We start from the raw sequence: 17,135 nt of genomic DNA, 5'->3' as shown, positions 1-17,135 counted from the left end.
AGTGAGATAAAAGCTAACTTCTTAATAAATGGTGCTGAGACAACTGGGTAGCCATTTGGAAAAAAGGGAAAATTGGACACATATCTCACAACAAACAGTAATAAACACCATATGGATTAATAGTCTAAATGTAAAAAATAAAATCATGCAACAACAAGAAGGAAACCTGAATGACTCCTCTGTAATCTTGGTGTAGGGAAAGGCTTTTACTTAATATTACTCAGAATCCAGGGGCAGTAGAAGATAAACTGATACATTTTACTATAGAAAAATAAATTTTGCATAACCAAAACACTATAAACAAAGTCAAAAGACAACTGACAAACTTGGAGAAAATATTTGTAACATACAACAAAAGGCTAATATCCCTAATATATAAAGAATTTTTAAACCTTGAGTGACAAAGTCTGGGTGTGGTTGTTCACACTGGTAGTCATAGCATTTTGGAAAGCTGAGGTGGGAGAATCACTTGAGCTCAGGAGTTTGAGTCCAGCCTGGGCAACATAGTGAGACCCTGTCTCTACAAAAAGTCAAAAAATTAGCCAGGTGTGGTGGTGCATGCCTATGGTCCCAGCTACGTAGGAGGCTGAGGCAGGAGGATTGTTTGAGCCCAGGAGGTCGAGGCTGCAGTGAGCTGTATTCATGCCACTGCACTCTAGCCTGGCAAAAGGGAAAATGTGAAAAAAGAGATGAACAGTCAATTTTCAAAAAAAGATATAAAAATGGCTATCAAATATAACTTATTAGAGAAATTCAAATTAAAACTACATGGAGATACCATTTCTCACCTATCAGATTGGCAAAATTTAAAAAAAGCACATTCTGTTGGCGCAACTGTGAGGTAATGTGCCCTCTTATACATTGGTGGTAGGAATGCAAATTGCTACAACCCTTGTGAAGGGATATTTGGCAATATCTAACAAAATTACATATGTACTCAGCTTTCAACCTAGCAATCCCACTTCTAGGAATCTACCCTGAAGCTACACCTCCAACAATATGAAAATACATATCACAAGGTTATTCATTGCAGTATTGTTTATAATTGCAAAATATATAGGAGAATGATTCACTAAGTTATGGTACATTCACATAGTGGAACACTATGTACTATGCAGCTGTACAAAAAGAATGAAAAAGATCTCTACGAACTGATATGGAGTGATTCCCAGGACATACTGTTATGTGAAAACATAAACCCCCCAAAACTGTATGTAGTATGCTGTCCTTCCTGTAAGAAGGAATGGAGGAATAAGAAAATACCTCTGTTTATTTGTGGAAAGAAAATGCAGGAAGGATAAACCAGAAACTAAAGAGATTGGTCACCTACAGGGGGCACGTAGGAGAGGGGTGGAAGAAAGTGGGGAATGGGAACAGGATAGCAGGGGTCAGGAGGAAGTGACACTAACAAATGAATGTATTATTGTTACAAATGAACCTAATATTGTTACAAATGAATAAAATAACTATACAGAAGGGGGTGGGGAAGAAAAGAACAAACCTAAGTAGCTGTGGAAAAGAGTATATTGACTGGATTCTGTAAGGCTAATGACAGAAAGGACTGTACATAAATGCTGCAATCTAGTTAGAAATATGTTTCTCAAAGGGGAATGGCTTAGCAATAACCTTATGTACATACTAGAATGAACAAATGAGTACATAGATTGTAGATAAGGAAAGCTGGATTTCTCACTGTTGGAGAAAGAAATTATAAACAAGGGAAGGTTAAAACGAACCAGAGGTATTGTTATAAACTGAGGATTTTTAATATAGATAAATGGATACAGAAATATAGGCATGTGTATATGGGTGGGATAGTACACATACATAAACATCTCCTAGTTCTGTCCATTGAGCGAGCACAGCACAGATGCAGTTACTCCCCAGTAATAATGAGCATACCTGGTGCCCAGATCTTCATCTGTAAACATTTTCTTTTCTTTTCTTTTTTTTTTTTTTTTGAGATGGACTCTTGTTCTGTCACCCAGGCTGGAGTGCAGTGGCGTGATCTTGGCTCACTGCAACCTCTGCCTCCTGGGTTCGAGCAATTCTCCTGCTTCAGCCTCCCAAGTAGCTGGGACTACAGGTACGTGCCACCACGCCCAGATAATTTTTGTATTTTTAGCAGAGATGGGGTTTCACCATGTTGGCCAGGCTGGTCTTGAACTCCTGACCTCAAATGATCTGCCCACTTTGGCCTCCCAAAGTGCTGAGATTGCACGTGTGAGCCACCGTGCCCGGCCTCCCTTTTTTTTTTTTGAGACAGGGTCTGGCTCTGTTGCCCAGGCTAGAGTACAGTGGTGCGATCTCGGCTTACTCCAACTTCCGCCTCCTGGGCTCAAGCCAGCCTCCCACTTCAGCCTTCCAAGTAGCCGGTACCATAGGTGTGCACTACCACGCCTGGCTAATTTTTGTATTTCTTGTAGAGACTGGATTTCACCATGTTGCTCTGGCTGGTCTCGGACTCCTGGGCTTCAGCAGTCCACCCATCTTGGCCTCCCAAAATGCTGGGATTACAGGTGTGAGCCATTGTGCCTGGCCAACATAGTTCTCTAATGAAAGGAACCAGCTCTGCTAAAAGTGGTTGATTACCGGACTGGGTCAGGGCAAATTCAGGATAAGCCTGGAAGTCTAGTGGTGCCAGACAAGACATGTTGAAATAATGCAAGAGCCAACCTGAAGGAACACCTACTGGCTAAAGCTGAAGCAATTTGAGTAAGAAAATAATGATAGTATTGGGTTAGAACCCATAGATTAAAATCTTTACAAATCCTTACTGATATAAAGATATATTTATTTCATTAACTAACCAGACGGGAAGAGAGAGCTCTTCCTTCCAATGGAATTCCAGTTAATAAATCTGAGAGAAAAGAAAAAAAATAGAGAATTACTGGCCATGCTCAGTGGTTCATGCCTATAATCCCAGCACTTTAGGAGGCTGAGGCAGGTGGATGGCTTGAGCCCAGGAGTTCGAGACCAGCCTGGGCAACATGGCAAAACCCCATCTCTACAAAAAATAGAAAAATTAACCAGGTTTGGAGGTGTGCCCCTATGGTCCCAGCTATTCGGGAGGCTGAGGTGGGAGGATTGATTGATCCCAGGAGGTTGAGGCTGCAGTGAGCCGTGATCATGCCACTGCACTTCAGCCTGGGCAACAGAGTGAGACTCTGCCTCAAGAAAAAAAAAATACAAAACACAAAAATAGAGAATTACCATCAGGCAGAGATCACAATAATAAATACTGCACCGACACAAATGCACTGATAGATGCTAAAATTAGTAGGTGAAAGTCTGAGGAGAGAGAGCATTGCATAGTCTCAAAGTATCTCCCCAAGATACCAGCTTACTAGAGGGAAAATAATAAATTTATAAGAAAACTCTTCAGACACCAAGTTAACTGAGTGATTGGGGTAAATATCACCAGTAATAAGATGTATGGTATCATAAATTCTTTGATATTATCCATTGAGAAGGATCCACCATATTTTTTGTGGAATTGCCAAAAATGCATAACTTCATTCCAATCATAAAACACTGGAGAAACCCAAAGGGAAGGACGTTCTACTAAATAATTGATCAGGATTCTTCATAAGTGTCAAGGTAATGAAAAAGAAAAGACTGAGAAACTCTTATAGACTAGAGGAGACCAAAGAGAAATAACAACTAAATGTGAGGTGGGATCTTGGATGAAATCCTACATAGAAAAAGCATATTAATAGGAGAATTGGTAAAATTTAAATAACATCTACATTTTAATTAACAATATTTAATTAACGTTAGTTTCCTGTTTAAGATAATTTATAATATGTGAGATGCCCACATTAGTCGACATAGTGAGGAATATAAGGGAACTCTGTACTATTTTTGCAACTTTTTTGTAAGTCTTACGTTAGTTCAAAACAGAGTTTTTAAAAGAGCTGTATACGATCATCTCAATAGGTACAAAGAAAGCTTTTGATAAAATTCAACACCTGTTCATTAGGAATAGAATAAAATTTTCCTTAACTTCATAAAGAGTGTCTTTAGAAAACCCAGAACAATTATCATCCTAATTGGAAAAATATTAGAAGCATTCCTTTTAAAATTCAGGAATGTGACTAGGATACTACTATTACTACTTTTCTTCAACACCATATTAGAGTTATTAACCAATGCAATAAACATGGAAAAATAGATATGTAAAGATTGGAAAGGTAGCAATAAAACTGCCATTATTATAGATGGTTTACATACCTTTTCCCTCTGAAAACTACAAACAAATTATTAGAAATAATGTGAAAATTTAGCAAAGTAGCTGGATATAAGATTAACATACAAAAGTCAATCACATTTCTAGAGTAGAGCGACTAACAATAACAAAGGAAGCTGCCATTGACAACAATATTATTTTGTACTAATAGTAATAAATGTAACAAAGTATGTGCAAGACCTAAAAAAGGAAAAATTTTTAAATGAAGAAAAACTAACAAAGAATGAAATAAACATATACTTTATTCATTGATTGGAAGATTTAACATTGTGAAGATTTCAGTTCTTTTCAAGTTGATTTGTAAATTCAGTGCATGTTCAATAAAAATCCTCGTAAGATTTCAAGGGCGCAGTGGCTCATGCCTGTAATGCCAGCACTTTGGGAGGCCAAGGTAGGAGGATCTCTTGAGGCAAAGAGTTAAAGACCAATAAGATTTTCATGTAATTTGATAAGATTTTATGATATTTATGTAGAAGAGTAAGTGGTTGAAAACAGCAGGGCATTTTAAGAAGAAAAGCAGGGAAGAATAATTTGCCCTATCAGCTATCAAGACTTAGTATGAACCTATAGTAACTGAGATGGTATGGTTTTGCCCAGTTGAAGTCAGTTAAATTTTAATTTTGAGATTTCTGTAAAAGATACAAGTTTAGTCTTTTATTATGTATATTTGAAGGTGTTACATTTTGGAAAGTGTGTGTGTGTGTGTATGAATGATAGCTAAATGGCTTCTAAGTAAAATTCAGCATATCTTGTATATGTTGATAGAATAGAAGGGGAAGGAATGTTTTGAAATAATGAAAATAACATGGTATGCAAATGCTTTGCAAGAGATTTGGGAAATGTAGATATCTCTGGTTTTAAGGATGATCTAGATTCAAGTAATAGTTCAGTAATTTCATAAAACTCTTATGACAAAATTCTGGATGGAGAATATTCTATGAATCCCCTAGAGAGTTTCAGGTTTTTGTAGAATGATGTGAAAAATCTTGAACTAATTAGATAATCTTTAGAAGTTACTTCACAATCTTTGTTTTTACACATACACAGGAATTTATGGTGCTTTATTTTTTACAGGTTAGTAGCTAAATAAAGTATATTCTAAAGTTTTTTATTGATGTAGGGAAATGGCTACCAGTGGACATTTTGAGAATATTGCAGTTGTTTTTCTTCTGAAAGAGTAAACCGGGTCATGACGCAGCGAGTTTCAGTCGTGACTTTTCTGGGGGCATCGCGGCGTCCCCTTTTTTTGCCTTTAAAGTAAAACGTCGCCCCGACACACCCCCCGCGTATTTCGGGGGGCGGAGGCGGCGGGCCACGGCGCGAAGAGGGGCGGTGCTGACGCCGGCCGGTCACGTGGGCGTGTTGTGGAGGGGAGGGGCGCCGCCGCGCGGTCGGTTCCGGGCGGGTGGGAACGCGCGAGCTAGCGAGCGAGAGGCAGCCGCGCCCGCCGCCGCCCCTGCTCTGTATGCCGCTCTCTCCCGGCGCGGCCGCCGCCGATCACAGCAGCAGGAGCCGCCGCCGCCGCGGTTGATGTGTTTGGGCCGGGGCTGAGGAGGCCGCCAAGATGCCGCAGTCCAAGTCCCGGAAGATCGCGATCCTGGGCTACCGGTCTGTGGGGAAATCCTCATTGACGATTCAATTTGTTGAAGGCCAATTTGTGGACTCCTACGATCCAACCATAGAAAACACTTTTACAAAGTTGATCACAGTAAATGGACAAGAATATCATCTTCAACTTGTAGACACAGCCGGGCAAGATGAATATTCTATCTTTCCTCAGACATACTCCATAGATATTAATGGCTATATTCTTGTGTATTCTGTTACATCAATCAAAAGTTTTGAAGTGATTAAAGTTATCCATGGCAAATTGTTAGATATGGTGGGGAAAGTACAAATATCTATTATGTTGGTTGGGAATAAGAAAGACCTGCATATGGAAAGGGTGATCAGTTATGAAGAAGGGAAAGCTTTGGCAGAATCTTGGAATGCAGATTTTTTGGAATCTTCTGCTAAAGAAAATCAGACTGCTGTTGATGTTTTTCGAAGGATAATTTTGGAGGCAGAAAAAATGGACGGGGCAGCTTCACAAGGCAAGTCTTCATGCTTGGTGATGTGATTCTGCTGCAAAGCCTGAGGACACTGGGAATATATTCTACCTGAAGAAGCAAACTGCCCGTTCTCCTTGAAGATAAACTATGCTTCTTTTTTCTTCTGTTAACCTGAAAGATATCATTTGGGTCAGAGCTCCCCTCCCTTCAGATTATGTTAACTCTGAGTCTGTCCAAATGAGTTCACTTCCATTTTCAAATTTTAAGCAATCATATTTTCAATTTATATATTGTATTTCTTAATATTATGACCAAGAATTTTATCGGCATTAATTTTTCAGTGTAGTTTGTTGTTTAAAATAATGTAATCATCAAAATGATGCATATTGTTACACTACTATTAACTAGGCTTCAGTATATCAGTGTTTATTTCATTGTGTTAAATGTATACTTGTAAATAAAATAGCTGCAAACCTCAAAAAAAAAACAAAAAAACAAAAAAACAAAACAAAAAAGAGTAAACCAATTTGGTTACTCATTTTACCAATTTGGTTTTGATTTTGCAAGTGGTTACAACTCATGAGAGGATTCTTATTTCTGATCAATATATTGTGTTTTTGGAAAGGACTTCTGGGAAATAATTGTGATGAAACCCTCGAGCAATTGCAACAAAACCAAAAATTGAAAAGTGGGACCTAATAATACTTTTTTAAAATTTATTTTTTACAGACAGGATCTCACTCTGTTACCCAGGCTGGAGTGCAGTGGCCTGATCATGGCTCACTGCAGCCTCAATCTCCCAGGCTCAAGAGATTCTTCTACCTCAGCCTCCTGAGTAGCTGGGACTACAGGTGCATGACCCCATGCCCAGCTAATTTTTGTTTTTTTTGTAGAGACCAGGTTTTGTCATGTTGCCCAAGCTGGCCTTGAATTCCTGAGCTCAAGCGATCCTCTTGTCTTAGCCTCCCAAAGTGCTGGAATTACATGTGTGAGCCACCACTCCCAGCCCCAGAACAACTATTATTAAAAAGTCAAAAAACGACAGATGTTGGTAGGCTGTGTAGAAAAGGAAATGCTTATACACTGTTGGTGGGAATGTAAATTAGTTCAGCCGCTGTTGAAAACAGTTTGGGGTTTTCTCAAAGAAGTTAAAACTGAACTATGATTTGACCCAGCAATCCCATTACTAGGTATATATCCAAAAGAAAACAAATTGTTCTACCAAAAAGACATAAGCACTTGAATATTCATTGTAGCACTATTCACAGTAGCAAAGTCATGCAGTCAACCTAGGTGGCCATCAGTGGAGGATTGAATAAAGAAAATGTGGTACATATACACCATGGAATTCTACGCAGCCATAAAAAGGAATGAAATCAGGATGGTGCGGTGGCTCATGCCTGTAATTCCCACACTTTGACAGGCTGAGGCAGGCAGATTGCTTGAGTCCAGGAGTTTGAGACCAGCCTGGGCAAGGTGGCAAAACCCTGTCTCTACAAAAAAATACAAAAAAAATTAGCTAGGTGTGGTGGTGCACACCTGTGGCCCCAGCTATTTGGGAGGCTGAAGTGGGAGGATCACCTGAGCCCAGGAGGTGGAGTTTACAGTGAGCTGAGATTGTGCCACTGCATTCCAGCCTGGGCAACAGAGTGACACCTTGTCTCAAAAAAATAAAATAAAATAAATAAATAAATTGCAGCAACACAGATGCAGTTGGAGGCAATTATCCTAAGTGAATTGAGGGAGGAACAGGAAACCAAATAACATGTATTCTCACTTATAAGTGGGAGCTAAACACTGGCTACTCATGGACATAGAGGTGGCAACAATACACTCTGGGGACTACTAGAGGGAGAGGGTTGAAAAACTACCTGTTGGGTACTGTGCTCAGTACCTGGGTGACAGGATCACTTGTACCCCAAAGTTCAGTATCACGCAGTATTCCCAGGTAACAGACCTGCACACGTACACCTGAATCTAAAGTAAAAGTTGAAAAGAAAAGACTTCTGTTCTTTCATCTTTATAGTGAGGTGTTACATGTTTTACAAACCTAGTTCTGATAATGTGACAGGAATATAAATTTATCTTGAATATTATTAAATATGTAAGTCAAAGATCAACACAATGTTTCCATGAGGTAGACTTTTTTTGGAATCTAACCATGTGTTTCCATGTAAATTTTTATGAATCAGGGACAAATATATAATTTGATGTCAGAGATGTTTTTGTTCCCCAAAAGCTCTATCTTGTTCATGAAAAACGAAGCCCAGAGAAGTTATGTACAAGTTCACAGAGCTTATTATTGACAAAACCAGAATTTGAATACAACTCTTCTGATTCCAGATTTGCTGGAAATACTGTGAAAGAAGAATTCAGTCTGGTAGTATTACGTGTGGTTATAATTTTTTCTTTGTAACTTTAGTTTGAATTTTATGTGTCTGTGAGCATCTGCATTTACTTTTAAAAACTTTTATTGTAAAAGCCTTCAAACATATACAAAAGTAGAGAATACAAAGCATAATGAACTTAAGTACCTATTAGCCAGCTTATTAAAACATGGTCAGTCTTGTTTCACCTGTTACGTCCCTTTTCTTTTACTGTCTAAAGGAAGGAAAGAAGAATCACAAATCAGTTTATGGAGTCTGCTTTCTAAAAAGTACTTAAGTGTTTATTGCCAATATCTTATTTTGGTCAGCAATCAATCACGTACTCAAGCATACTTCTCTTACCTTCAGAGAAATTCAAATTTAATCAGCAAAACTCATCAGCCTGTACATTTAAAATATATGCATGTTATTGTACAGAAACTATACCTTAATAAAAAGTGAGAAAAAAATGAGACAGGAAAGAGAAAAACATTTAAAAGACATGGTAACTGAAGAATTAAATAACCAATCCAACACTTGAAAAATATTACAATGTAGCACATGCTCAAAAGCTCTCTGAGCTCAGGGAAAAAAGCAGCACTGTGAATCTATAGTGGTCATCATTCTATGTGGTATTGGGTAGGACAAGAAGACAGCCTTGCAGCTGGAAATTGGTGAGGACGGAGGCCTCGCTGTGGAAAGAGTAAGGCACACTCAGGGAGAGAACCAGTGAGGTGGCTCTGAGCCTGTTTCAGAAGGGGCTTGAGGAAGAATGGCAGAGACTAGGATAGTTGGGAAAGCAGGATCAAATCACACTCCAGGGATTGGGGAACAAATTGGCTGTTACAGGGTGGTGGAGTCAAAAAAGAACAGAAATTTTGTGTTTGGTTAATTGATAGAAAATGATATTATTAACAAAGTAAAGAAGTATGGGAACAGCACAAGTTTTTTGGGGATAGTAAATAATTCCATTTCCATTGATTAAAAATATCAAGTTTATTTTTACATCTAAAATGATTCAAGACTTAGCTATTGTACATGTTTTAGAGAAAACAAAACTATATTTTATATCTAATCATACTTTACAACATAAAATACAGTTCTAAAAAATATTATTTGTCAAGAAAAATATAATGTTGCCATCTTTTGTCTGTATGTATGTTTTTTTTCCTTAGATTCCAGTGTAGTTAGTGACGTTGTACTTCAAGACTTACTGGCATATGTGTCCTCAAAACATTCCTACCTCAGAGATCTTCCTCCGAGGCAGCCTCAGAGGGTGAACAGTATAGACTTTGTAGAATTGGAGCACCTTCAACCTGATGTATTAGTCCACGCAGTACTAAGAGTTGTTGATTTCACTATACTGACAGGTAAACATTTTGACTGCCTCCTTAATTTTAGATTATGAAAAAATTAAGATACAAGACCGTCTTAGTGTGCCATTTGGTTATCACTATATATGTATCATCAGCTATTAAAGTATGGTATCACGTGTGATAGAGTAATGCCAACTAAGATACTCAATTTCCTTTTCCAGAGGCAGTATACAGTTATAGAGGACAGAAGCAGAAAAAAGTTATGTTAACAGTGGAACAGGCCCAAGATCAACATTATGCGCTTGTATTATGGGGTCCTGGAGCAGCCTGGTACCCTCAACTTCAAAGGAAAAAAGGTAAATACACCAAAAAGCGTTTAACCTATTTATATTTCGGTAAATGATTAATGTTTATGAGCCCAAGATGGAGAAAATCTTAAGAGACGAGACAGCATTTGAAATACAAGTGATCATGATTGAATATTCTTCTGCAAATTTCTTCTGTTAAAATTTTGTACCTCTTGTAGCAATTCAGTTATCTAATAAGTCTTCATTAATTAATGGTGGTGAAATAAAGGCTTAAATTTATTCCCAGATATACTACTTTACCTTTTTAGTGAAGACCTTACCTCCTTCAAATAATGTTCTTTAAACATTTAATTCTGGAGAAGCTTCTACAATTTTTTTTCAGCCAGAGTACTCTGATAAATAAATGCTGTGATTATAAGGCAGATGTCAAGGGAGTTACCTTAACTCTTTCAAGTCACAATTAATGTTCAATAAATTACTGTTTCATATTTTTATTATAGTTGTTTTAAAAGCATGCACTGTTAGCCATCCCTAGAATGTTCAGTGTTAAAATATGACCCATGATTACATTTTTCTTTAAAGCATAAATTATTTCTGGTATATTGAATTAAATGGAATTGATGTTTCATTAAAATAGTATAGTGTCTTCCCTTTGCTATTGTGAGATCCTTTAGTTGTAACAATCAAAGACAGTTTCATTTGTGGCTTATGAGTTATTTTTCCCTGCTAAAGTAATTTAGAGATTGATTCAGTGTATTATTATTTTTTACCTGAAAGAGTTAATGTCTCTCCAAACTTCTGCCTTCCAAATAGTTACTTGTAGATAGGATCTATCACATTGTCTCTCTTAATCATTAATAGCTATGACTGGGATTTGAGATAAGTCTAACTTTGGACTTTTATGTTAAGATCAAACAGGGACAGATGTTTGTTTGGTTGAGCAAGCTGACAAACATGTATCAGTGATAGACTAACTATGATCATTGACCACCATAGCCTGGCTGAGAACATGGGTCTAGTGCATGCTACACAAGAATGTAGGTCACAGGTATAGTGGAGCTGTAACAAAGCAGATTGCTCCATGTTTAATGTGAATATTCTTTTAAAATTAATAGTTTTTTGGTTAATAGAAGAGAAATTACAGTTGTCTCTAGGTGATTCTATGATGTTTAGGTTAGTATTGAAAACATATGAATCCAGGAATTAAGATGTTGTTGTTCTTTGTACATTCATTCATCCAGCCCCCCTTATTTATAACCATCATTTTAAAGTTTTAACATCTACTTCAATACCTCACATCAGTCTTTTTAAGATAAAAATACCAATTTTGAAGGATTACTTAAGTAATTCTATTTTCCTGATTTTACTTTTCTTTTCAAGAGACCAACCCCATTTCCAAATTCCCAGCAAAGAGAATCTGATTGCCCAGAGTAAATTTGATTCAAAAAACTGTGATCAGGAAGACAGGGTCACACAATACAAATATGAGAGCTTGAGCTTATTTCAGTGGATGGGAAAACAGTTAAGGGAATCATTTATGATCTGGGTGAATACATAAAGATATTCACTACCAAAAATGTGTATGTTCATTAGCTTAGAAAGATATATGTAATGTGTTATTTAGTTTAAAAAGTAGATTATAGGCCAGGTGTGGTGGCTCACTCCTGTTAACCCAGTACCTTGGGAGGCTGAGGTGGGTGGATTGCTTGAGCCCAGGAGTTCAAGTTCTCATCTTAAAAAAAATAAAAAATAAAAATAAAAATTGGATTGTAAAACTTCACGTATAGAAAATATGTTATCATATAATAAATATTTTTATGTTTATATAAGTTAATACATAAAAATTTTCAAGAAAACCCTTTATATATAATAGTATCTCATTTTAATAAAAAATGTATCTATAAGTACATATGTGCATTTGAAAACCTGGAAATATGCATGTATAGCAAAATGCTAGCAGTGGTTATTTCTGTATGGTAGTATTATATGTGCTTTAATTTTTTCTTTATACCTTTAGTTTGAATTTCATATGTGTGTGAGCATCTGCATTTACTTTTAAAAACTTTTATTATAAAAGCCTTCAAGCATATACAAAAGTAGAGAGAATACTAAGCATAAGGCACTTTTTTTTTTTTTTTTTTTTGAGACAGAGTTTCATTCTTGTCACCCAGGCTGGAATGTAGTGGCATGATCTCTGCTCACTGCAACCTCCACCTCCTGGGTTCAAGTTATTCTCCTGCCTCAGCCTCCCAAGTAACTGGAATTACAGGCATGTGCCATCATGCCCAGCTTATTTTTGTATTTTTAGTAGAGACTAGGTTTCACCATGTTGGCCAGGCTGGTCTCGAACTCCTGATCTCAGGTGATTCACCCGCCTCAGCCTCCCAAAGTGCTGGGATTATAGGCATGAGCCAGCCACCACACCTGGCCAGCATAATGAACTTAGGTACCTATTAGCCAGCTTATTAAAACATGGTCAGTCTTGTTTCACCTGTTACCTCCCTTGTCTTTACTGTTTAAATATTTCACAATAAATATATTTTATTTTATAATTAAAAATAAAATTAAAACCTTATGCTTTTTAAAATAAAAGAATAGTTAATGTTTGGAAAATCTAGCTAACAATGTGAGAAAAAATAGAATTAAATTTTTACTTTATGTTTGTGCCAATATAAATTTCAGATACGTTAGAGATTCAAATACAAAAATAATGAAACAATGAATAGTAGAAGAAAATATAGGCAAAATTATTTGTAATGCAAAGGTTGGTAGGGTAAATAAAATCCAGGAACAAAAACTATTATACATAAAAACCACCATGTACAAAATTGAAAGGCAACCAAAAAAAAACAGAAAAAAAATTACATTGTCAGAAAATAATGCAGTAAGCAAAAGACACATATCTATAGAGATAAATGGGGAAAGGATATGAGTAGGCAAGTCCCCAAAGAAGAAATAAAAATGGCCAATAAATATATGGAAAAATTGTTCTTACAAGTAATTGAAAACACACAAAGTAATGATGATAGATGATTTTTCTTTTAAGAAATTGATAGAGAAGATATGGGAAAACAGCTACTGTCATCAGCTATTGGAAATGCAAACTGGCAGAACCTTTCTTGAGGATAACTGACAATTAATATGAACAAATTGGGGGTACTTTTAGCCCAATAATTTTAGCTATAGGAACTTATCATAACTATGTATAAAGATGTAGCTGAAAATGGGTTTATCATGGTATCATGTATAATTGTGAAAAATAAAAAACAACCAGAGTCCCTCAAAATAGAGGTTTGCTGTAATAATTTTTAAGATTTTGGTGTATCTGGACAATGGCATATTATGTAATATTTAAAAGCAATGTAGAATAATACATACATATAAAACTATATTTGACTTATTAAGTCAATCCCAATAAATAAAATCCCAAACAACTTGTCCGCTAAAATGTTAACTGCTTATGTAGGGTGTTGAGATTATGGCTGCTATATGTTTATTTACTTGGCTTCTCTTAGCTTACTTTTCTAATCAGGTATTTTGTAATAAGACAAGAAAGCTATTTTAGTGATTGGTTTTAAGCAGTAACTTGGAATATATGCTTTAGTTCTAGCTAGTGATGCTCTGTCTTTACAGATTTACTGAGATGTTTGATGATTTTCCACCAAAAAAAAAAAAAAAATCTCTAGTGAAAGAAACTAAGGAGATGAGCAGGTGTAGTAAATTAGATTTATGGCCTGAAGTGAGAAACTAAAAAGACAGCTGATGTTATCAGAAAAATTAGTGCTAAGAAACCCTCTTTTGTTTTATTATAGTTTTGAAGTTGAATTTACTAATACAAAATATGATAATACAGATAAGTTGAATTTACTAATAGAGAATATAACAGTAACAAGGTCTGTGTTACTGTGGCTTTAAGTATTAGAATTGTGGCCAGCGCGGTGGCTCCCGCCTGTACTCCCAGCACTTTGGGAAGCCGAGGTGGGCGGATCACGAGGTCAGGAGATCGAGACCATCCTGGCTAACACAGTGAAACCCCGTCTCTACTAAAAATGCAAAAAAAATTAGCCGGGCGTGGTGGCGGGCGCCTGTAGTCCCAGCTACTCCGGAGGCTGAGGCAGGAGAATGGCTTGAACCCGGGATGTGGAGCTTGCAGTGAGCCGAGATTGCGCCACTGCGCTCCAGCCTGGGCAACACAGCGAGACTCTGTCTCAAAAAAAAAAAAAATTGTTACTGAGAGTTAAAAATAAGTACTATTGTGTCTAAATGCTTTTTGTTCTAGAAAAGTTAACTAAGATAACTAAAGTATTGAAATATGAGTGAAATATTAGACTTGGGTTCATTTCAGTGTCCTTTCTTTAACAAAACAAAATAAAACTTTGCCTATAGATAGATACATGAGAATTTTCTTTACAGAAAGCAGTTGGTTATTATAAATGATGACCGTTCAGGAGGGCAGGGAATCTTTAGAAAATATTTTATTAAAATTATCTCTGGTGGCCCGGCGCGGAGGCTTATGCCTGTAATCCCAGCACTGTGGGAGGCCGAGGTGGGCGGATCATGAGGTCAGGAGTTCAAGACCAGCCTGACCAGCATGGTGAAACCCTGTCTCTACTAAAAATACAAAAATTAGCCGGGAGTGGTGGCACGCACCTGTAATCCCAGCTACTCAGGAGGCCGAGGCAGGAGAATCACTTGAACCTGGGAGGTGGAGGTTTCAGTGAGCCGAGATCACACCACTGCTCTCCAGCCTGGGCAACAGAGCGAGACTCTGTCTTGGAAAAAAAAAATAATAATAATCTCTAGCATGCTTCTGTTGTCTTAATGCACCATTCATATTTTGTCTCTGTTTACCCAAATTCTTTAGTGATAAAAGATTAGTATTCAGTTGACTTAATCAGATCAATCTATTTAATCTGATACTAAGCCTAGATTTTTTTTCCTTTTTGGTGACTTTTGTTTTTACTGTTTTTATTTAAGGTTATATTTGGGAATTTAAATATCTTTTTGTTCAGTGCAATTACACACTAGAAAACCTAGAATTGCATACAACGCCTTGGTCATCCTGTGAGTGCTTGTTTGATGATGATATAAGGGCAATTACATTTAAAGCAAAATTTCAAAAAAGTGCACCCTCCTTTGTGAAGATACCAGACTTAGCAACCCAATCCTGCTATTTTTATTTCTTTTGAAACAGGGTCTTGCTCTGTTGCTCAGGCTGGAATACAGTGGTGTGAACACAGCTTACTGCAGTCTCCACCTCCCAGGTTTAAGTGATTCTCCCCGCTCAGCCTTTCGCGTAGCTGAGGAGGGAAGGGAAGGCTAGTGCATACCATCAGTGCATGCCACCACACCCAGCTATTTATTTATTTATTATTTTGGCAGAGACAGAGTCTCCCTATGTTGCCCAGTCTGGTCTCAAACTCCTGGACTCAAGTGATCCTCTTGCCTTGGACTCCCAAAGTGCTGGAATTATTGGCATGAGCCACCACACGCAGCCCACTGCTAGTTTTAATATAAGCAAAAAGGCTACCACTTGTGGTAAAAATGTATAATTCTATATAAAAGTGAAATATAAATCTTTGCAAATATCTGAACTAGATTCCAGTAGTTTTAGGAACTATGTGCCAGGAACCAGGGACAAAGAGCAAATACCTATTTTTTATTATATGACAAGTGGGAGCAGAAATTCAGTTCCTTACTTTATCTTGGCCAAATGCCAGATTAAAATGTTACTAGTTGGGTTAATTCACATATATGTGTAAATATGTTTTCCAATATATGATTGAAGGTTAGCATTGTTATATCATAAAACTATGCTAAGGAGAATACAGGCAGAAAACAAAGACAATACCTCTCAAAAAACCCAACTTTTAATTGAATACAGAGATTTCATTCTCAGAGAAGAACTCCTTATTCCTAGTTCTACACTGAAACATTTACTAATACCAGCAGATAGTTTAAATTAATAATATTTCTGGAAGGTAAACACAGATGATAGAAAATTTATAAGCTTTTATACTATAAAAAATTTCATACTATTTTCAAAAATGGAAGTTGCCTATGGTCATAAAAGACTCTAGATTTATACTAACTGGTAAAATCTTGGTAATGTTATAGCATCATGTAAGTTCCTAAGCCAGTTTTATATTTATGTGCCCCTCCCGTGCTCTGCTTCTCCAACTTCACAGACATATAGAGGTGGTCACCACAGGAAGGAATGCCAGACACAGTTGAGGGGCTACATTACTTTGCAGAGACGTTTAGTTTGGTGCCATGGAGAAGTCAACTCTGTCATTTACTGCTTACACAAAACAGTTATCTGCTGGGATTGAAGTCTAGAATTAGGTTTAAAAATAAAAATAAATAACATCATGGAAAACAACAAAATAGGAGGCCACCACGCTGATGATGAAAGATTCTGAGGATATAGCCCCACTTATTTGAGGACGCAGCCAGGAATTGTGCATGTTCTTGGAAGTCCTGGAGGTGTGCTCCTCATTAGCAAGCCATGCCAAAACTGTGCCATTAAAATCAGTCCTTCAGAGGCTTTGTTCACAGAGGCCTGTTTAGCCTTTTTCATTCTCTTTATGTTCAGCTATGAGGGCTGAATTCATAGTTTCTGTCATAGTGTATGTGTTTTTAAGACAAAAATGGAGAGAGAATATGAAAACACAAGCAACTTTTCCCTAACCTATTTTATAGTTAAATAAAAGGAGAAAGAGAGATCAGCATGGGAGCATTTCCTAGAAGGGTCTGCTTGCTCAACAAAAGCCAGAGGGGGATGAGGCTAGGCCTGAGTCCTTGTAAAGAAATGAAGACGCTTACCCAGTACCTCATCTTACCGC

The 17,135-nt window shown here is 37.1% G+C and overlaps 2 protein-coding genes across 2 annotated transcripts in view; both read left to right on the top strand.

Annotated features, from left to right (window-relative positions):
• Positions 1-17,135, top strand: part of LOC115935989 (shieldin complex subunit 2-like) — a 48,628-nt gene that overhangs the window by 17,776 nt on the left and 13,717 nt on the right. The window contains exons 4-5 of the mRNA XM_055353076.2: positions 9,842-10,036; positions 10,204-10,338. Of these exons, the coding sequence (XP_055209051.1) occupies positions 9,842-10,036; positions 10,204-10,338 (330 nt within the window). The remainder of the gene's footprint in view (positions 1-9,841; positions 10,037-10,203; positions 10,339-17,135) is intronic.
• On the top strand, positions 5,635-6,507 carry LOC129525003 (GTP-binding protein Rheb-like). The gene has a single exon (XM_055353082.2). It carries the CDS (start codon positions 5,814-5,816, stop codon positions 6,366-6,368), a length of 555 nt encoding a protein of 184 aa, XP_055209057.1. The 5' UTR covers positions 5,635-5,813; the 3' UTR covers positions 6,369-6,507.

Source organism: Gorilla gorilla, chromosome 8, assembly GCF_029281585.2.
Source record: "Gorilla gorilla gorilla isolate KB3781 chromosome 8, NHGRI_mGorGor1-v2.1_pri, whole genome shotgun sequence".
Classification (NCBI taxonomy): domain Eukaryota; kingdom Metazoa; phylum Chordata; class Mammalia; order Primates; family Hominidae; genus Gorilla; species Gorilla gorilla.
This window is presented reverse-complemented; position numbering and strand designations above follow the sequence as displayed.